Source organism: Meriones unguiculatus, chromosome 14 (genome assembly GCF_030254825.1).
Source record: "Meriones unguiculatus strain TT.TT164.6M chromosome 14, Bangor_MerUng_6.1, whole genome shotgun sequence".
NCBI lineage: Eukaryota > Metazoa > Chordata > Mammalia > Rodentia > Muridae > Meriones > Meriones unguiculatus.
In genome coordinates this window covers 54,798,701-54,820,931 of record NC_083361.1, presented here as the reverse complement: position 1 = coordinate 54,820,931, position 22,231 = coordinate 54,798,701, and the positions used below count along the sequence as shown (strand labels likewise).

General features: G+C 50.4%; 1 protein-coding gene across 2 annotated transcripts in view; it reads left to right on the top strand.

The window, feature by feature from the left end:
- Lrrk1 (leucine rich repeat kinase 1) overlaps positions 1 to 22,231 on the top strand; it is a 136,026-nt gene that overhangs the window by 108,796 nt on the left and 4,999 nt on the right. For both annotated transcript variants that reach the window (XM_021633271.2, XM_060367294.1), the window contains 10 exons: positions 1,155 to 1,318; positions 1,717 to 1,856; positions 3,827 to 4,076; positions 6,864 to 7,030; positions 10,198 to 10,395; positions 12,084 to 12,361; positions 14,074 to 14,268; positions 15,072 to 15,223; positions 18,420 to 18,537; positions 19,504 to 19,620. In XM_021633271.2, coding sequence (XP_021488946.1) covers positions 1,155 to 1,318; positions 1,717 to 1,856; positions 3,827 to 4,076; positions 6,864 to 7,030; positions 10,198 to 10,395; positions 12,084 to 12,361; positions 14,074 to 14,268; positions 15,072 to 15,223; positions 18,420 to 18,537; positions 19,504 to 19,620 — 1,779 coding nt within the window. The remainder of the gene's footprint in view (positions 1 to 1,154; positions 1,319 to 1,716; positions 1,857 to 3,826; positions 4,077 to 6,863; positions 7,031 to 10,197; positions 10,396 to 12,083; positions 12,362 to 14,073; positions 14,269 to 15,071; positions 15,224 to 18,419; positions 18,538 to 19,503; positions 19,621 to 22,231) is intronic.

The window sequence follows — 22,231 nt, the reverse complement described above, 5'->3', positions numbered from 1 at the left end:
TCTCTTTATGATGCCAGAATGGTTCTGAGTGGGTGCTGGCGCTGACGGAGTACCCTCTGTCCTCTGTCCTCCATTTGAACTGTGCCCTGCAGTGTTCTAAGTGGGAGGCCACTGGGCCCCTGCCCTCCTGCGTTGTGGGAAGCTGAGCTCACGGCGGAAGGGGGGTGGGAGCACCAACATCATGCCTGTCTGAGAAATCAATGCAGAAGGAAATCCTGTTAAAATTCAGACGGAGGGCAGAGGGGAGAAGAGTTCAGCCTCAGCATTCATCAAAGACATGCAGATTCCCGGAGCAATGGCTTCTCTGTTTGTTGATCTGTCAGACCAACAAAGAACCCAGAGAGATAGCCAGCCCTGGTGGGCAGTGGCTGTGATGAGAGTGTCGCCTTTTCCAAACCTCCCCATGCCTCCAGAGCCTTAAAACTGCCAGACCCTGGACCAGGCATCCCATTGATGAGCATCTACACTGAGATCCAGAGACATCTCCGTGTGTTTCCCATGCTCATAGGAGCAGAAGAGCCAACCTCGTAAAAAGGAATGGTTCAAGAAATTACAAGCATGATCTTAGAAAAATGAATTTTAAGTGAGATTTTAGTAACCATGACATCCTCAAAGCCCACCTTGTTTTCCAGTGCTAGTGACTTATGCTAGACCCTGGGGCGAGCCTTCTACCACTGAGCTGTATCCCCAGGCCAAAGAGCTTGCAGGAGGAGACCCCCATTCTGAATCACTGTTTTTTTACATATATATGTGTGTTAGGAAAAACTCCTGGACTCATACCTACCCTAATCCTAGTGTTCTTCCTGCTGGGTGTTAAATTGTTGATTGCTTATTTTTTTCAATTGTATTTTTTTGTCCTGTCCACTTTATCTAACATAAACGTTTACTTGTGAAATCACGGAGGAAAGTCTTCAGAGAAGAACAGCCTATTTGTAATCACTTGAAAAATCTGTTCCCAGGGTACCCTGGAGACCCTTCCAGATCATGTGGCCTTTGACTTGGCAGTGGGGAAGAACAGCAGGCGTGGGAGGCACGGGTGGGAAAGCTGCAGCGATTTATCAAGATGTGGCCAGGCCAGCCTCCTCAGAGCTTTGCATAAGGCCTGTGGGGAGCCCAGAATCCGTAAGCAGGGTCTTTTCTCTCATGTCTTTCAGCTTTTTGAAAACAAGAAGAATACAAAAAGCAGGAACCGGAAAGTCACCATTTACAGTTTTACAGGAAACCAGAGAAATCGTTGCAGCACATTCAGAGTCAAGAGAAATCAGACCATCTACTGGCAAGAAGGACTGCTGGTCACTTTTGATGGGGGCTACCTCAGGTGGGGACATCTGGGGGCCCACTTGCTGGGTCAGCATGGTACCAAAAGCAGTGGCCCTGTTCCTGAGAAGGGCCTATCATGACAGCTTGCTAGAAATAGACACCCACCCTGTTGATATCACTGGCCCCCTCTTACTACCTTCCCCGACCCCCTCCTTCAGCATTGACTGAGGGAAGCTATAGCCCAGGATTTAAGTTCACTCCAGTTGGAGGGAGTAGGGACAAGGACCAAGTAGGCCATAAAAACAGGTATATAAATTGGAAAATCAGACCAATATCCTGCAGGGCACATGAACTCTTAGGGTGCCTGAGGGTTAAATCCATCCTTAGAAGCAGGGAAATCACTCCGGGTCCTTGATAGCTTGTCAATGGGCTCCCTTCTCATATCCGGGTTTGCAGTGTGGAATCCTCGGACGTGAACTGGAAGAAGAAAAAGAGCGGAGGGATTAAAATCATCTGCCAATCAGAAATGAGGGACTTCTCAGCAATGGCTTTCATCACAGACCACGTCAACTCCCTGATTGACCAGTGGTTTCCTGGTAAGAGAATATTCTGGAACCAAGCCTTTGATCATGCATGTACACATACATACATGCATGCATGCATACATACGTGCATACATACATACGTACGTACATATATCCATGATAGATAGATAGTTGATAAATAGATACATACATATATAGATAGATACATAGATACATAGACTGATACATATCCTTTTCCTTGAGAAAGCTAAGTTGCCACCAGGATTCAGCCCCTTGCCTGAGAGTCCTGCTCTGGGCTGGCTGGGGTAGGAAGTCCTGTGGGTAGGTCTGACCCACAGGAAATAGAACAGAACTGGGTCCCCTGGATACCTACAGTATTTAAGGGGAAGGTCTCCTGATCCCACACATGGCCCAAAGACGTGCTTAGTGTAAGTCATCCACATGTTTTTCGTAAGTTGAAGACAATGGGCTTGACACCAGGAGGACCCAGTTCCTGGTGTAGGGACAGCGAGGGAGGAGGTCAGAGCTGCAGTGCCCTTTCGGCCTTCCCCTGTGTACTCCATCTTGGTGCCGAGGGGAGCCACCCACACTGTCCTTCTCAGACTCCGTGAGTCCATTTCCCCACTGACAATTTACCATCCCCCCAAATACTTTTTGAAGTGAACCCCCTGAGGTCTGCTGTTTGTTTTGCTTCTGGGGTGGACAGAGAGCAGACAGCAGGGAGGAGGCGGTGGGGGCAGCAGCAGGAAGGCAGCTGTGGGGAGGAGCCTGCTGAGTAAGCATTCCTCCACCTCTCAGCCTCAGCGGCCAAGGAGGAGAGGGTGGGTTCTGGACGCCTTTTCTGCCTCAGGGGCCTCTCTGATCTGGTCCATTCACCTGCCCCAGAGCCTTCCAGGAGGACCCTAGGAAAGTACTTAAGGATGAGGCAGGAAGCCGCTGGGTACATATTCCACACACGGAGTTGGGCTTCCTGGCATGTTGCTTCAAAAAGTGACCCCCCGTGGAAAGTGGCTTAGGGAGAAGGTTCTCCGATAACAGCCAGTGTGTGAGTCAGGGTGAATGAAGGGCTTTTGGCCAGCCAGTGGGGTTTCCGATGCCCGAATAGACTGTCTGGCCACTGGGTGGCACCCTAGCAGCCCATGCCCCACCTCAGCAGGTGCTAGGGTTTGGCAGGTAGGCCAAGAAGATAGTAATCTGATAGAGAAGAAACTCAGCCAAGCATTTGAGACAAGGTGTCATAGAGCCAGCGGCACCATGAGCCAGTGGCCGAGAGCCTCTCCCTGTAGATCGAGACCTTTGAATGTCAGGTGTCACCAGGACATCTAGGAATCTACACCATCCGTACAAAGCAGGTCACTGTCCTGCCCCAGGGTGCTTTTGTGGGTATTTCTTAGAACCTCCTAGTGAGAGGGACACAGAAAAGTTGTATTTCCTAATAGGAACCCATGCCAATGTCCAGCTTTCCCATGATCCTTTGCATTCATTACCCCCTGCACTTATCTTCCCCAGAGCACGGCAGCAAGCCTTCCATTACTAACTGTAGTTAGGGGAATGGAGGCATAGGTATAGTTCAGACTAGGCCCCAGCTGTGCAGGTCAAGTCCCCTCCACACTTGTTTTGCCCTCCTCTACCTACCTTCCAAGGGCTGCAGGACACTTTTTCTCAGAGTCTAGACCATGTGGTAGCCCCTCCCTGGCGAATCAACTGGGGATCAACAATCTTTCTGTCCAAAAAGTCACCAGAAGGCAAGGATGGTTGGTACACACGGTAATGCCAGCCCTTGGGAAGCTGAGACCAGAAAGTCTGGAGTTTGAAGCCAGCCTCTGTTATATAGCCAAACCCTGTCTTAAGATCAAAAGCAAAGCAATAAGGCACCCTGGAGTGGCTTCCGGATTTCCACCTCCCTGGGGGCCAGGTCAGAGTAGACAGAACCCTGGATGTAAAGCTGGCCAGACCCAGGGTTCTAGGGTACTGCTCACAGCCAATTCACAGGACCTGTCTCCTCCTCTGTTCTCATTTAGCCCTGACAGCCACAGAAAGTGATGGGACCCCGCTTATGGAGCAGTATGTACCCTGTCCCGTCTGTGAAGCGTCCTGGGCCCAGCATGGAGATCCGAACGAGAAGTCTGAGAGCGTGCAGTACTTCGATATGGAAGACTGTGTGCTCACAGCCATCGAACGGGACTTCATCTCCTGCCCCAGACACCCAGACCTCCCAGTGCCACTGCAGGAGCTTGTCCCAGAGCTGTTCATGACTGACTTCCCAGCCAGGTGGGCTCCACGGTCCCTCCCAGGGCAGGAATGCTGGCTGTGCGCCTCTCCTACCAGCTCACTGCACAGCGCCCTAACATGGGACGGCAGTGGCTGTTCCAGCCCTTCCAAGTCTCAGGTGACTTAGGTTCCCCGTCCTAAGCTTCCTGAAAGAAATTAGACCAATGGCTTTCCAGTCTTCAGCAGGCCCTGATGCACTCCGCACACAAAGCTACAGGGGCACCTGTTCTTTCTGCCCCTCTGTGGGCTAGCACTTCTTTCTGCTGGGCCAGCCCTCACCAGAGCCCCACTTTGTGGCCCGCTGGAGGACAGCAGGTTGACTCAGCTGCTCACTGACCTTTGTGGAAGGGGAACACTCCCCCACCTGTGGCCCCATCTCTCCTTTGGAGGGCTGATGGCCAGCTGCAGGCACACTCTCACTCAGTTCTTCCAGCTCATTCTACCTCCACCTTCCCAAGATGATAACCGGAGATGGAAACACTGCAAAAAAGCAGAGAGGCCTTGACTGGTTCCTTCCCAAAGGAAACGGCCACAAAAATGTTAAGTCCTCCATAAAACAGACCATTTTCTTCAGTGGCCGGGAGCCCACTCCTGTCATGTGGGCTCCTCAGGGACAGCCCTTCCATCTTTTTAGACTTTAGCTGTTCCCAATCGTTTTGGAACTGTGAGTAACTTTCCCTGCTAATGGCATGCTATATCTGGTTTCTTTAACTTTTTTTTTTCTCTCTCTCTCTTAAGGAGATCTGGTTTTCATTTTCCTTCACTGTTCCCGATGGCCACAGGGCACTCTCTGGGTTGCTGCTCCGCATCCCACTTCCAGGAGCTTATTGAATTTAAAATGGGCCTGGGAGGTGTCTCCCGGGCAGCGCATGACACCCTGTGCTCAATACTCGACAGGAAAAGAGGATAATTAATCAACAAAGGACACGTCTCACTAAGTTCTCTCAATATGTCCGGCAGCCTGTGATGGGTGGAGAAAGCCCCACTCTGCTGCACAATGGCTTTTCCTCACTCCTGGGCTCTCCATGGGTGTTTAATTATATATGAGCATGAATCACATGTTTTGGGAGGTGCTAGGTTAGGTGCCCTTAAAGTTGTAGACGCTTCATTTATCTGCCAAGCCTTGTGGCAGTCATGCCTCAGCACAGAGACGCCAACTGGTGGCCTGTGGATTTCTTCTGTGGCTTCAAGAAGCCAGACTGCATTGGGCAGTGGTGGTATACACCTTTAATCTTTAATCCCAGCACTCAGGAGGCAGAAGCAGGCAGATCTCTGTGAGCTCAAAACCAGCCTAAGTTCCAGGACAGCCAGGGCTACACACACGCACACACATACACACAAAGCCAGACTGGACTGTCCTTGCTGCTTTGGATCTGATCTTGGGCACAGTAGGATTGTAAGATGAAGTTACCTGTTAGGAAGTGGAAAATCTCAACAGCCTGGATGGGAGTCTGTCCAGAGAGAGGCTCAGGATATCCACTGGAGCCCAACCAGCCCTGATAGCTCTGCCCTGTGGCTCCTACAGAAGTCTGCATTTTTTCAAAGCTTGCCTAAGCCCTAGCAGAGAGTCCGAGAAGGACCCACAGCACTCTGCGGGTTCCTGTGGCCCATCTTAAGCAGTACCCACATGCAAAGGGTTTGTCAGAGCACTTGAAAAGCATCCCCTGACCATGCTCAGCCTGTATCAGAGCACTTGAAAAGCATCCCCTGACCATACTCAGCCTGTGCCTGAGGCCACAGTGGATGCAGGTGACATGATTGAGCTGTACTAAATCTAAAAGGCACAGAGAGCAAATGCATCTACAGGGCCAGGAAGGCTCACCTGGAGCTGCAGGCCGGCACAAGGCCTTGATGGGGAGCTGCGTAGACCTCAGTGAAATGGCCTGCCTTTCTCCTCCCCACCCAGCCCCCTCTCCCTTTCCTGTCTTGTCTTTCATGCTGGTGCTTCTGAAGAAAGAGAGGAGTCTGGGCAAGTAAGAGGCCAAGGGATCCATGCAGGCCCAGAGTCAGTGAGGGGGTGGAGAAGGATGCCCCCAAAAGCGCCAAGCCCTGCATGCTAGCCCCGAGCACTAATGTCAAAGGCTGTGTCCTGTACCCAGAAACCTCATTCTGTCCCATCCTCCACCTGAGCTTTCTGGAAGGTGCCAGCTCTGCCCCCGTGTTCCTCGACTTCTTACTCCAGAGCTGCCAGGCCCAGGAGTCTTCGCAGAGCGCTGAGGGGCTTGGGGAGCAGCAGCCATGTTTCTGGAAGCCCTGCAGAAATCTTTGCTTTCACGAAGCTCAGAATACACCGACCAGAAAGATGGCTAAATGTCCCTATGAAACACTAGTACTCAGTTGTGGGGGACACCAGCTCTGTGTGACAAAGGATGATCCTACCTAATAAAAAGTAGAGGAAAGGAAAAAAAAAAACTAAGCTAGCATTGAACAGCACGGTGTACCCAAGAATGCCAGCTCTCAAAGCATAAAAGCATAAGAGTGAATCATAGAGAAGGATCCTTGTTCTATGCCCACTGTAATCAGGTTCCCTGAAGCTAGGCTTCCTCAGCATCTCTCAATAAGTCCCTGTGATTGCATCCACCACACAGAGGAGACTATGGTTTCACAAGACTGTGTAGGCTGCCCAGGTTGACCCCCCGGCTTTCGGTAGATCAGGGTCAGCCTCTATCAGTCCAACCACAGAAGCAGCTTTGAGTTGTTATTCTCCCAGAGGGGAAAGTAGCAGCAGAGTCTAGGACACACCGTGCCTGAGGCTGGAGGCTAACTCCTGAGTTGGATGTGCCGCAGGCTCTTCCTGGAGAACAGCAAGCTGGAGCACACTGAGGGCGAGGGCAGCGTCCTGGGCCAAGGCGGCAGCGGCACCATCATCTACCAGGCCCGGTACCAGGGCCAGCCCGTGGCTGTGAAGAGATTCCACATCAAGAAGTTCAAGAATTCTGCTAATGCCCCAGCAGGTAATGGGAAGCACCCTTTTCTTCAGATACATGAACTCTCTTGTGTCCAAACTCCAGGCCACCTTAGGGAGGACAGAAGCCACACATGCACATGGGGCAGGAGGTGAGGAGGATTAGGGGGCTGGTACAACTAGTGAGAGCACTCCCGTTATTTCTCCCTACTCTGTGCCCACTGAAGGCCTGGCACACGTGGGTGAGCAGCCTGCTAGGAGGAAGACTCCTTATCTGCAGGGCTCCTCCTGCCATGTCCTGTGCAAGCAGAAAACTGTATAACGAAAGGCAAGAGGATGGGGCACACCCTGTAAATAAACTTTGAGAATGTTCCCTCACCACTACCCACACACCCTACACCCCACAAGGAAAGCCACCAAGAGGCAACACACTTGCCCTGCATAGCAAATGCAGCCCAAGAACGATTTCCAGTGGGAGGGGCCGTCAGTACTCTCTGTCACTACCACAGAACACCACAGGCTGGGCAGATGCTAAACAAAAGGTTTGGTTTGGTTTGGCTTAAGGTGTGTGTGGGGTTGGAGAGAGCCAAGATCTTAGTGCTGGAGGGTTTCCAAACGATACCATCCCAGAAGGTAAAGAGTGAGAGAAGGGGGAGCCGGAGACCAAGTAGAGGGCCGAAGTTTCTTATCTAACAAGCCCAGCCCTGTGATAACTAACACAGTCTTGAAATACCTACATTAAGTTTTCCACATGTGAACATTGGGGGATGGAGGGAGTACACATTCTCTCTCTCTCTTTTTTTTTTTAAGATTTATTTGTTATTTATACAGTGTTCTGCCTGCATGCAGAACGCCAGAAGAGGGCACCAGATCTCACTATAGATGGTTATAAGCCACCATGCGGTTGCTGGGAATTGAACTCAGGACCTTTAGAAAGAACAACCTGTGTTCTTAACCTCTGAGCCACCTCTCCGGCCTTTGGGGACGCACTCTACCCATAGCACCATGTAGTGCTCTGCCCAGGCCACCCCATTCCAGCCAGTTCAGTTCCCTCTTGTTCAGGATAGGTCACCCTGTGATTACAAAGCCACTTTATGTTTTTTGGTGGGAAAAAAAAAAAAATAGAATCATGGAAAAATACAGAGACACCAGGAAAGAAGACACCAGCTTGTAGTTCTTTGAAGTTGGTTTCTGCCCTGACCTAACAGACGTGGTTGACGTACTCAGGCTGGTAAAAGTTCCCCGAAAATCCTGAACATGAGCAGAATATGTTCCCATACACAGCAGTGAGCCTTACAAACTAGCCTCCACAGTGGTGATTAAAAAAATATTTGGAACGCTAATTAACTGGGGTATCAAAATCCCCATTGGGCAATTTGACTAATGAGCAGGCGCTGAGGCAAGGCCAAGGGCTGACAAGAGAATGGGGGCAAGCCCTCAAATGTCATCAGTAAGTCCACAGAGGTTAGAGCAGGTTCTATCCAGAGTGTCGCGCAGGCCTGCCTAGGAAACAGAAACAGCCTGTGGACTCCGGAAGCTGGCACGTAGTGGGGGTGGCATCGCTGGTCAGAGGGAAGACAGCACACTCCCTGTTCAATCAGGGTGGCAGTTAGAATCTTATCCACCCTGTAATAGAAAATAGATTCTTTATGGGTTCAAGAACCAGGGTGAGAATGGACTCTTTCTCTTAGGAGCAAAATGGCCAGCCCACGCTCGGGGTCTTGCACAAACAGCGTGTTGATCACTAAGGCTTTTGGGGTGCTTGACCTTTCACACTCAACAGACCCTAACTTTAAAATCTGTGGTGAAGGAATGCAAAAGGAAAACAAGAGAGCCAGGACTTGGCTATAGCCTGCCTAGTGGCTTCAGAGACAGATGATCCTGTGTGAGCCGGCCACAGCCAGGGGTACTGTCCTGAGCCTCCAGTCTCCTGCAGACCATCCTATAAGTGACGGATGAATGTCAAGGGCGTGAAAGAAGTTACAGCATGGCTGAAAGTCACCCATCCCTGCTATGGACCTTTCTCCTCCAATGTGAATGGCATAGGCCAGTAGCCGTGGACAAATGTCTCGCCAGCTGATGACAATGATGGTGGTTTCCACTTTCCTTAGTCCTGGCTAGTTGGTAAAGAAGCAGGTAATCTGCAGTGACCCTGAGCAGGGAGCGGAAGGGGACTAACGAGATTCCAGATAGTTCCTGGGCCAGGCTTTGAACAAGATAGGGGATGCCAATATCGCTGTTACCTCCAAGTGACTGGCAGCTATGGCTGAGAGCTGTGAGGGCATGCTCTCAGCCAGGAGGGTGGAGCTCTGTGACAGTCCCCCGCTGAGGGAGCCCGATGGAACTCAGTGACTGTCACAAATGACAAGGTCACATTAGCGCTTGAGAAAGGGAGAGGCTTGGTGTCTTCATGGGCAGCAGGAAGACATAGCCCAACAGCCAGCAGCCTGGGGATCTCCCTTTGGGATCCTTGGATACAGCATAGGAAAGAATTTGGTAATGAGCCACAATAAAGCAAAGGCACTGAGTCTTTATAGAGACAGAGTGCGCTGTAGATGTAAGCGCTGAGCCATCAGAGGGAAAAGGAGACACCCTTAAAAAAGGATACTAGCACCCACCTGAGCCATGGGTGTGGCCACTCAGGAAAGCCAGCCCCCTAAGGACCCATGTGCACGTGATTTTGTATCTGAAATTTACAACCAGGCTCAAAAACTAAGCAAAAGTTTTAATAATTAAGTACAAAAATATGACCGAGTTCATGTATTTTTCCCATCTTAGGGACTCTCCTTCTTGTCAAGGAAATTGCTGGGTGCTTTTTACTGGGTACTTGTTGAGGATTAGTGTTGAGACAGGACGCTGAGGTAGGGAAGCTCAATGGGTCTCCTACGCTCTGTCCTGTGGCAAGCGTAGTCCTTTCGTTGGTTTGAATACTCCTTCTAGAAGTGCTGCTTAGGAAAGGGAATAGTGTCCCTGAAGGAGCTCTGGGTAGTTCTGTCAGCTTTGTTGAAGTTTTTGATTTCCAGTCAGAGGGGAGGTTACCAGGCCCAGACCAAGGGGCTTCTTCACTTCTGTTGTCCCTGTAATCTGCCCTGACTCTCCTGTCTTAGGAGACAACCTATCTGGTCTAGACCTGAGTCTACCTTGCCTTAGGTCCAGCAGGGAGGTCCGTGTCCCGCACCTGCTGTTCTCCCTAGACAGCCCTGCTTTGTCCTGCAGACACCATGCTGAGGCACCTGAGAGCCATGGATGCCATGAAGAACTTCTCCGATTTCCGGCAGGAGACCAGCATGCTGCATGCCTTGCAGCACCCCTGCATCGTGTCGCTCATCGGCATCAGCATCCACCCCCTCTGCTTCGCTCTGGAGCTCGCCCCACTGAGCAGCCTCAACACCGTGCTGTCTGAGAATGCCAAAGGTACTGCCCCTCTGAGACCATTCCACAGGGCCCCTGCCTGCAGCCGCCAGCCGAGCCCTAGCGCAGGAGGGCGGGCCTCTGGGAAGCCTTAGGTCCTATCCCACAGCTCTGTCTTGGTTGCAAAAGCAAATCTGTGGGCATTCTCAGTGAGCCAGGGAATGCCCAGCCCCACAGCAGGTCCCCTGCCAATTCCAAACATAGGGCAAGGCAGGCTGGGGAAGCCCAAGAACTCACACTTTTGGGTCAGACAGAAGCAAATCTCAAGTCTTGAAAGAAGAGGAAAACAGCCCAGACTGGGAGACACAGAGCCTCGGAGGAGATAACACTGTTGGCCCAAGACATAGCAGCAGCTGGTACCTCAAGCCACAGCTGCATCACTAAGTTGCGCCTGTAACCACACGGACACACTAGACACAAGTTAAGGAAGAGTCTGGGAACCTGTCTGCCATATCTTATTCCTAAAAAACAAAACAAACAAACACACAAAACCTTAAAGAGAATTCTCCTGAAGAAGTGGTTACCTACCCCCAAACTACTGCTGGAGGGGAGGAGCTGGCCCACCTTCACTAAGAAAGAACTGCCACTAACCAGTCACTTCTCAACCTCAGGGAAAATGGGAAAGATTTATGAAATTTCTGTATCTTTAGTTTACCCTTGAACACAGGACAAGGTTGGCCTGAATGAGTTTAAAATTGCTTAAACGTTAATGAAAACACCTGCAGCTCCGCACTTGGCCTACCGAGAAAGGATCCCTAAGAATGAGCATTTTTATCCCAAATGCACACTGCTTCACTTAGAGTCATTCTTCATCCCTTCTGACCTCTAGCATGAAGAAGAACAAGAATGTATCCATGGAATTTAAAGTACTAGGGGATGTGTTAGTTTTCTGTCACTGTGACAAAATGCCCGAGATAAAACAACTTATGACAAGGAAAGGTTTATTTTGGCTCATGGTTTTACAGATTTCAGTCCATCATCAGCTGGCTTTGTTCTTTGGGCCTGTGGTTATGTGGTGCTTTATGATGCGGTCATGTGACAGATAAGGCTACTCATGTAGTGTCATATAGGAGGTTAAGAAAAAAGATGGAAAGGTTAGAGTCCCGATGGCCCCTTCAAAGGTATGTCCCTAGTAAACTCGCTTCCTTCTGTGATGCCTATCTTAGTTAGGGTTTGTATTGCTGTAATAAAACACCGTAACTAAAAGCAGTATGGGGAGAAAAGGATATTTCAGTTTACAGTCATCCATCATCCAGGGAAGCTGGGGCAGGAGCTGATGCAGCAGATATGGAGGAACTCTACTTGTAGGTTTGCTCAGCCTGCTTGCTCTACATCCCAGGACCACACCTGAGATAAAACTGCCCAGAGTGGGCTGGGCACTCCCACATCAATCATCAGTCTAGAAAATGCACAGCAGGCTTGCCCACAGGCCAGTGGGGGACAGGTTGCATTTTCTCAAGTGAGGTCCTTTCTTCCAAACTGACTCTAGCCTGGGTCAAGTTGACATGAAACTAGCCAGCACAAAACCCCACCTTGCATCACTTCCCAATAGTGCCATACAAGCCAACCCTTTAACTATTTAAACTAAAATAGGGGAGGCAGGGGAAGAATGAAAGACAGGTTCTGGAATGCTAATTTGATTTGATCTTAAGTTTGATAAATTTGAACGTAGATAATGCTTTCTCTCCAAGATTCTTCCTTTATGCCCCTGGGACACATGCTCACCCAAAAAATAGCCTACCAGATTGCCTCGGGCCTGGCCTACCTGCACAAGAAGAACATCATCTTCTGCGACCTCAAGTCAGACAACATCCTGGTGTGGTCCCTGAGCATCAAGGAACACATCAACATCAAGCTGTCAGACTACGGCATCTCTCGGCAATCCTTTCACGAGGGTGCTCTGGGTGTGGAGGGCACACCCGGCTACCAGGCTCCAGAGATCAGGCCTCGTATCGTGTATGACGAGAAGGTATCTGCCTGTCCCACTGTCTTCCCCAAGCCCAGATGTGCAGGAGTCTCCACCCAATGAAAAGCCAGACAGGCAGTCCTGAGGCTCTGGGGACACCTCACTTCACTTACGCTCAGTGAGGGAGCTTGCAGCTCTAACCAGAAGGTTCTAGAGCCTGTGCCTGCCTCCTTGTTAGAAAGCTGGCCTGTCCTTAGCTGTAGACATATTTTTTCATTTGTCTGTGTGTGCACACTTGCGTACACAGGTATGCTCTCTGATCCGTCAACCTTAGCATCTCCCTGTCACCATCCACCTCGGGTTTGGAAGCAGGCTCTCTCACCGAACCTGGAGCTAGCTCACTGATTGCCTAGACTCGTTGGCCAGTGAGCCACTGGATCCTCCTATCTTCACCTCCCAGTGTTGGGATCCCAGACACCACACACTGCCACGCCCAGCCCTTTCGTAGGTGCTGGGCACCAGAACTTAGACCTTCGTGCTTTCACAGCCAGCCCCTTACCCACTGAGCCATCTCTCCAGCCTTGGCTTCAGACGTAGATAGATCCGAGAGTCCAGGACAGGAGTGTATCTGCGCGTTAGGTGCCCACTACCTCATCTGAAGCGCAGGATGGGAAGGCCACCTTTCAGGGTGCTCTTGAGGAGCATACACAATAAAGGTGGGAGAAGTTCCTGATACCGCAGGTTCTGGTTACACGCCAGGCCAGAAGGGAGGGAGTGGGTGCCAGGGAAATGAGTGTGGCTTTCCAGGCAGCTGTGCGGCCAGCTGTAGTGTGGACAGGGGCATCTTGGTAGATGCATGGCATGCCAGCCTGTCCATTACCTCCCCTTTGACTCAAACTTATTTTTATTGCATGTATGTTCTTACGTATTTATTTAGGGGGCACCTGTGTGTAGAAATCAGAAGACAACTTGCAGGAGGAGTTAGTTCTCTCCTTCCATGGCGTAGGTTCTGGGAATCGGACTTAGCTCATCGGGAGAAGTGGCTAGTGCCTTGACCGGCTGAGCCCCTGTGTCACTTGCTCTCTGATTTCTCACTATTGCATTATTTCCAGACGGGTCACAGACCTTAAGAATGACCTAAGCATGCGTGGGTTAACTCGGCAACCATGGCTGTTGCCCACGATGGAACAGGCAAATCAAAGCAACAGAAGTAAAAGGCTTCTCGGTGGCAGGTGACCTGGACAAGGTCTTCACCGAACACTGAGGCCGTGATAGAAATAGTCACATTCAAAACTGCCGACTCCATCTCAGACATTCTCCTACGAAAGTTGTCTCCCAGCCTATACAGATTGTGCCTGTTCCACTCTTTCCTTGCTGGGTCTTTTGATAACAATTAAAATGGGAAACACACAAGTTGTTATCTAGAAGACATGCCCCTTTTATGGTTTCATATACAGCCCTCTGGCATCTTGGCTTTGAAGCCCTTAATCAGTGCCTGGCAGGTAGGAATTTCTGTGTGTAAATGGACAAATGGATGGATGGGAGGACACATAATAATGCAGGTAGAAGGAAGGATAAATGGTTAGAGAAACGAATGAAAGGATAGGTGATCAGATGGCTGTCTGGATGTTTGAACAGATTGGAGTAGATATATAAAATTGGTGAACAGGAGAACCCATGTTTTTCTCGTCTGCTTGTCCCTTCCCGTTTCTTCCTCATTTCTGAGGATGCTGGGCCCAGGTGGGAGACCTAACTTGGCTTGCCTTTCTGCCCAGGTAGATATGTTCTCCTATGGCATGGTGCTTTACGAGCTGCTGTCGGGACAGCGCCCTGCCCTGGGCCACCACCAGCTTCAGATTGCCAAGAAGCTGTCCAAGGGCATCCGGCCACTTCTGGGGCAGCCAGAAGAAGTACAGTTCCATCGACTCCAGGCGCTCATGATGGAGTGCTGGGACACAAAGCCAGAGAAGGTACCAGAACAGGGTGGAGCCCGGGCCCGTCTTCCCCTGCTGGTCTGGGCCGCGGGTCTCCAATGCATGTGTGTGCCTGCTCACTCACCTTCATGAAGGACACCCACCTGGGCAAACTTCTCTGCTCATTTCTTCCAGAGAGAGCTTTAGTTCCTTGGCGTGAGTGTGTGTGTCTGTGTGTCTATGTGTCTGTGGGAAAGTTACCTTTCTTTTTCTCCACAACATGTATATTCTAGACAAGAAGTATTCAAATTATGGAGTTTTTCAGATTTTTAGAATATTTACATGTCGGTTGAACACTCTGAAATCTGGAACTTTTTGAGCCCCATTCAATTGATATAACAAACCCACTGTGGCAATGTAGTTCCCATGCAGAGGAAGGGACATTTCTCTTTGGAAGGTTTGCCTGTGAGCAGCAGGGACTGTATTACATTTTTAAGATAGGTCTTCATTTGTTGGAAGAGGCCCCTAATATCAAGCTTAGCATTTGTCCATCAAATCAAATTGCTGTAATGAATTATGAATAGAATCTGAGTCAGAGCCCTTACAAAAGTGTATGACCCTGGACTTAAGGTAGGATGCAATGGGCCTTTGACTCCAAAGCATCTGAGCCTAGTACTGTAGCCCTGATAATCCAGAGGCTATGAAAGGCTTTTATTTGGGAGGCGGGTGTTATGAAGCCTTTTCAGGCATGTGTTAAGCTAATCCTGATGGGAAGATTCTCACATTGCCCTGGCTTGTGCCAGGTGGCCCTGTGTGGGGAAACTGACCAGCTGTGCTCACTAGGAACCTTTCTTCTACAGCGCCCTCTGGCCCTGTCTGTGGTGAGCCAGATGAAGGACCCGACCTTTGCCACCTTCATGTACATGCTGCCCTGTGGGAAGCAGTCAGCCTTCTTTTCATCCCAAAGCCAAGAGTACACTGTGGTTTTCTGGGATGGGAAGGAGGAGTCCAGGTAACCTCTTCAGTCTGTCCTTCTCTGCCTATGTCTTGGGTGGTACTGGGAACAGAAAAGCAATGATGCCAATGGATGATGCCAGTGATGCCAATTTAGCAGACAACAGAGTTCAAAGCGTGGTTGGAGTCCATTCAAGAAAGAAGGGCTGGGAACTGGTGGCACATGCCTTTAATCTCACCTCTTGGGAGGCAGAGTCAGATGGATCTATGAGTTCAGAGTCAGCCTGGTCAATAGAGTGAGTTCTAGGACAGCCAGGGCTACACAAAGAAACCCTGGAGAGAGTGGGGAGAGAGAAGAGAGAGCTTTGAAGCTAAGGGAAGCAGAGAAAGTGTTGGGTGTGTTGGAAGTCCAATTCCAGGGAGTGTTGCTTCAAGATGAAGCTATTCCAACTCTGAGCACGAACATCAGAGGATACTGGAGGTGGACGAGTGAGCAGCCAATGGCCTGTAGTAAGAAAGCCAAAGGACCAGAGCCAAACAGAGACAGGGAACCAGAGCTGAAGGGTTACCCTGTAATAACTGGACACTGGCAGTCCCTTATGGTTTCAGCTCTCTTTCATAGTGAAGTGGTAGAAAGGAAGTGAGGATGGGGACATGAGATATCCCAGAAGAAAAGAGAAGATTCAAAATGACCACCATGATCTAGGGAGCTAGGATGCCTTCAGGGAAATACTGAGTCCCCCTGCAGACTGCAAAGAAACCTACCAGCCTGGCTACATGACTTCTGCTCCCAGGTTTGGCTCACCCCAACTCCTAGGCTGCCAGGGGTGGCTAAAAGCCTGTTTTATCAGGAAGGAAGGAGTGAGGGAACAGGACTTGGGGGGTCTTTCAAGGGAGCATTTAGAGAGAAGACCCATGGGACCTGAGACCATATGATGGGGACCCTTGAAAGCAAGAAGGTCCCCAGCTAGCTAGGACCCAAGGCAGAGTGAGCTGAAGAGCTGGGAAAGGGTGGGGAGGCATTTGGTGCTCAGAGTGATGTGACCCAGAGAACAGTTGGTGGCAGAGGGCCAGGGGTCTGGGGGAAAGTGGGGGAAAGCCCCCCCCAGGGGGAAAGAATTCCTGAGACCCAGAGGCAAGAGGCATGGGAAGGAGAGTGACAATGGCTGAATCTGCATAGAATGGAGGTCTTGTGTGATGGCCTGTAGGGTTGTCCAGGGCATGTGACCCCTCCCACTCTGGATGTGAGACTTTCCCAGGCTAAAGTAGTCCTCAGGGGGTCCCAGTGGAGAGCACTTACAGGTGCTTCAATCTGGGGAGACTGACAGTGTGAGGCTTAAGAAGGCAGGATCAGTGCAATGACTGAGTTTCTCTGAGGTCAGCCTGCTTGAAGTCTGCATGGATCTTACGCTCTTAGGCTGGCAGTGGGCAGGCCTGGACAGAGCGGGGAAATAAACTCACATTTCCAGTTCTTTCCGTTGGAGAAGACTAAAAAGAAAAACCAAAGAAATGTCATTGGTACTCCCAGGATCTAGACATGGTCTCTAAGTACCAAGAGAAAGTGTGGTTCATCAGATTCATCAGGCTGATTCCTGGGCCTGGCCTGGAACATTTAACAAAGGAGAAGCAAGGAAGCAAGGCTTCAGGGAGTGTAATTGGAACCCCAGAGCCAGCCTAGGGTGTATGCTGGGGCCCTCTATCACCCACCTGGGGATGTTTGCTTCACCCTTCATTTCACATAGAAGCAGGATGCTGCAGAGTTGAGCCTGGGAACAAAATGAGCATTCTCAGTAGGAAGAGAAGGTCCTTAAGAACTTCCAGCCGCCTGAAGAAGTAGGTGGTGAAAGGGCTTCTACCTGGGCACACAGAGCAAGGAATCTAGAGGGTGATGTAGAGAAGAACCTGAGATTTATCCATGAAAGATGAAAGGAAAAGAGGCAGGAACCCCAGAACAATGTCACAGCACTGTGGCTAGACTCTGGTCATGTCCCTGTATTTTTATTGTTCTTATACAAATGTATTTAAAGTATCATTAAGGTTTTTTTTTTTTTTTAACACATAGGAAAAAAAAAAGACTAAAATGAGGAGATAGAACTTTGACAAAAGTTTAGTTTGCAGGTTTTGCACCCACTTTTATCATTTGCAGCTACTTGGTGTCAGTCAGGGATGGTGAAGGCCTTCTAACATATGACTGCAGGAAAGACCATATAGTAGAGCATAGGTTCTGTCTGCTGTTTCTCTCTCTCTCTCTCTCTCTCTCTCTCTCTCTCTCTCTCTCTCTCTCTGGCTAGGGGAAAGAGCCCTGTGCCCTGGGGAGTGCAGTTAACCAACCAACTAACCACTTCTGTTCTCTGGTTCCATTCCCTCATCCATGCAAAGGACATTGAGGTTGCATGGAGAGGTAGTGGCGCTGGACACATCTGTGCCTGTGAGCCAAGAACATGCTCTCCTTACTAACTATGGGCTGGTTCTCAGAGCATCCAGGTTGGGGGCATGTCTTGAGCCCCACCCAGTCAAGTGTAGGATTGAAACATCTTATCTTTAGCCTGGGGCTATCCACTTGGCCTAAGAGGCTGCCCATGTTTCTGTGATGGGCGGGCTCTGGTCGATGGGAGGGCAGTCAGCAGCCCGGTGGAGGTTTCCTATGTCACCATGTTGGGGCGGCTGTCTCAACCCGCAGGGGTCACACAAGGAAAGGAGGCCGGCCTCCCGCTGGAATGTCTTTTCTCTTCCGTGTTCAAGCCTTGCACAGTGCGCAAAGCCGGCTGTACCCAGCGTCATGAAGGCTGGTCCTTGATTCTCTCAGAACGTGGCAAGGTGTGCTCTGATTTCTAGTGGTGAACAGAGTAGAAGTCAGTGTCCTCTATGGGCGGTTGCCTTTGTGTCGCTGTGAACAGAATACTGGACAGGAACGACTCAAGGGTGCATGACTGACCCCGCCTCACTGTGTCTGGTCCCTGCTGTCCGGGTCTCTTGCAGTTGGGAAGAATATCATGGCGGCAGAGGCTTTCCTTTACTTCTGCCGTGCTACCAGTGTGATAACCCCCTCCAGCCAGGCCCCACTTCCCAACGTTTCTGCAGCCTCCCGAAGTAGTGCGTACATCTGGGAACCAAATCTTTAAAACATGAACCCACGACAGACCCTTCACACTTTTAAATGATTACACCTCTTCCAAGGCCATTGCATCAGCCTGGGGAAGGGGGTGGTGGCCCCTGGCTATCTGGAACTGACCACACGTTGTTGCCAACCGCAGGAACTACACGGTGGTCAACACAGAGAAGGGCCTTCTGGAAGTGCAGAGGATGACCTGCCCCGGGATGAAGCTGAGCTGTCAGCTCAAGGTCCAGAGCTCAGTGTGGATAGCCACCGAGGTAACTGCCAGCCTGCAGGGCCCATGTCAGGATGAGCTCTAGAGGGATGCAGTTCCCAGGGAGCGGGTGCAGATTTGGAAAGACACTAGGTGTCCAGATCCACTTGACTATCAGGTAATCCCAGCTGTCCCTGAGCAATCCCTAAAACAATGTCATCAGGGGACTGGCTGCTGGCTCCTGCTCACTGTCACCAGCTGGCAACTAGTGTTCAAGATGGTGAGGATAGATAGAGACCCTCAGCAGGACAAACTGGGTGTGTCGATGGCACGCCGTGTTTCCTCATGACACTGTGAGAGCCAGAGAACACAGCTCATCCCCAAAGACCTTCTGATTCCACATGCAAAAGTTATTGGAAGACTCAAGTAGCTGTCTTGTGAGAAATCCAAACACTGCCCCAAATCAAGGTCTCTGGGGCTATGAGTAAGGAAAGGATCATCCTGGTCCTTCTACATGACTGTTTAGAAACGTAGCTAAATATGTAAGAGATCTCCCCCCCCAAAAAAAAAAAATCACATGAGGCTGAGGCCTCAAGAATTAAGAATTTGTTCTAATACACAAAGGCAGATCTTTAAGAATGCCCATCCAGATGTAATTCTTTATAAAGACAACAAATTCACGAAATGTGTGGAAAGGTGATGGGCAGAGGAGGTGAGCCCATATCCGCCCTAGAGAGCATGAAGGTGTTGTGACGGGTCACTGTGTTGCGACCTGACTTTGCTGGTGCCCTGCTCACACACACCCACGGCAAGCTTCTAGGATGTTCTGTTTCCCGTTCCTAAGGACTCTGGGCGATAACTTTCTTCCAGACTGTTCTGTATTTTTCAAAGTTCCTATAAAAAAACAGAAATGAGTAAGCAAGCAAAATGCTGCTTTTTGAAAGGAGGTTCCCAGGCTGAAAGCATTCTAATAGGACATGTCAGTCACTTCCTTATCTGGCTCTTACAGTGAGCTCCTCTGCTCTTTCAGGACCAGAAAATCTATATCTACAGCCTGAAGGGCATGTGTCCATTAAGCATGCCCCAGCAGGCCCTGGACACCCCGGCTGTCGTCACCTGCTTCTTGGCAGTGCCTGTTATTAAAAAGGTAAGGTGGGGAGAAAGGCATACTCAGGTCTGTCATCCTGGTGTGGGAGAATCTCCTTGCTGGGGACAGTGGATTGAGCTGGGGGTAGGGGAGTCACACCTTTCTGGGCCACCTTGCCCAGGTCACAGTCAGCTTTAGAGGCACAGGTGACCATCATTAACATGGAGTGCCTACTGTCCGTGAGCCAATGCCATCGCCCCGGGATCAGATGAGATGTGTATTGGTGGGAATGATGAAGTAAGCCATTGCACCTAGGCCTTCTCCTGACAGAGGTGTCAGGAGCTGCTCCCCGGCCTGCCCTGGCCACTGTCTTTCCTGATTAGTGAGGACAACTGATTTCCTTCTGTTTGTTTTCTGCCTCCCCTCAATGACTCGCTTTCCTTCCAGATCTCAGCCCAGCATTGTCCAGCAGATCCACGTCTTGCCATTGAATCCAGCCTCACTGGGGCTGGCAAGGCTATCCCTTTATTTGCCCTGGGCCTTCTCCTCCAAACAGTAGATGCAGGGGCTTCACCTTCCCTTCTGGTGACCTTTCAGGATCTAGAACCATGACTAGCCTCTGAGAAGTTGTAGAGAGGAACTTTAATCCAGCAATATGGCTACTCTGGCTGGAATACAGACACACCTTTAATCCCAGGAGAGAGAGGCCAGCCTGGTATAGAGCAAGTTTCAGGTAAAGATAAATTTAGGTCCAGCTTGTGGTGGTACACGTCTTTAATCCCAGCAGCCAGGAGAGAGAGGCATGCAGACCTCTGAGTTTTAATCAGTTCGGTTGAGTCAGTGAGTTGAGAGACTGAGTGGAGCTTCCTTGGTGGCAGTTCAGTTCGTGGAATTCAGAGGTCGTTTTTACTGGGAGAGTTTTACAGAGACAGTTGGTTGAAGAGAGAGCAAGCTAGATACAGATGAAGACAGAATAAGAGAATGAGAATGAGCCAGAAGATTAGAACAGATTGCTAGAGTTAGTCTGAGGCCAAGCAGAGCTATTCGGTGAGAAAGTAAGAGAAGCCAGATTGAATCAGTCAGCTTGCAGAGGAGTTTTGAGCCAGAACAGCTGAGTTGAACCAGCCAGCCAGAGTTTAAAAAAAAAAAAAAAGCTAGAAAGGGTAAGCTTATTCAGTAGTAAGTCTTAGGCCTAGATGGTGGCTAGAAGCTTTCAGGACTAGGCCTAGGTTAGCAGACGGAGGCAGTAAGCCTCCAAGACAACAGATGCTTTTACAAGGTTGGGTGGCAGTGCCTGCTCTCCCGAGCTCTGCTGCTCTCCCTGGATCCAGACAGCAGGAGCCTGTGGATGTAGCGGGCGCTTTCCAGCAGGGCACAGATAGCACTCTCCGGCATATCTCTCTTAAATGTGCTGACTGACCTATGTGATGCCCATTTGTCCATCTGCAGAGGCTGATAACACTAATGAGATAGGTCTCTGAACCTGTGGTGCCCAGAGTTACTGTGACTTCCTGGTAGTCACCAAACCCGTGAGCATTTCTCCCCACACTGTTCTGGCTTCTTTTTTTGTAAAAGAAAAAAAGAAGAGACACAAAATAGGTATGAAATGAACCTTAGAGTCATTTATGGCTGTTGCCCTAGGGGCAGGCCTGGGCAACTGGGATCTTCCCCTCACGGGGCCCGGGAGAACTGGCCACAAAGCATTATTGAAGGACCCCGACAGCCAGAGCCCCAGCCAGGGCACACCCCTGCCTAAGCAGGGAAAATAAAGCAGGTTCTGTGTGAGCCTCCTGCACAGGGTGCCTGCCCCCATGGAGGCTGTCCTATGGAGGCCACACAGGGCAGATCCATGCGTCCTCGCACAAGTACAGTCATATCCTGTGGGGTGGACGTGATGTTCCCCACGCTGGCCAGCAGAGCCAGGATCCAGAAAGACCTATGGCCTGTTTGTTCTGGCTGCTTTATTGGCCTAAACTCTGAAGACGGATTCTGAGAAACTTTCCTAGGGCTCCGTACTGTGGATGATGACTGAGAGGCCACTCACTCCTCCACCCTGAACAGCTTGCGCGCACACACACACACACACATACACATACGGCATGCACACACACACCCTGACCCCTAACAAAGTGGCTTTCTGCCATGCCTCCTGGCTAGAAGAAGGCTGGGATCCTGTTCTGTCCTGAGCTCTGACTTTGTTCTGTGGCACTGTCCCTGGCCCACTACACTCTCTGTCTGTTCTGGGAGATGTCCTGGGGAGCCTGAGCTTGGCTTTGTACCTGCAGCTTTGGCCTCTGCCTAGTGACCTCCGGTGGGTAGCTAAAGAGGAAATCAGGCTTCGTGGAACTCGGAGTCCTCATTAATACATACGTGCACCCAGGGGCCCATGACAGGCCTGCAGGAGAGTTAAGTTAGAAGCTGTTTCTTCCAGAAAAGTACGTTCTCACTGAATGGGAACAGTAGAATCCAGGGCCACAGAGATGAATGAGACTCAGCCCTTGCCTACGCCAGCCCAGTGCCAAGATGACAGTGCTGAGCACAGAGACCTGGCCTCTGCTTTCCTGTAGCACTCTACCTAGTGTGGGCAATGAACACAGTTGCTCATGCCTACAACAGCTGTCATGGTAAGGCATCAGTGAGGTGTTTACAGTCGGGACGGCATCCTGCCCTG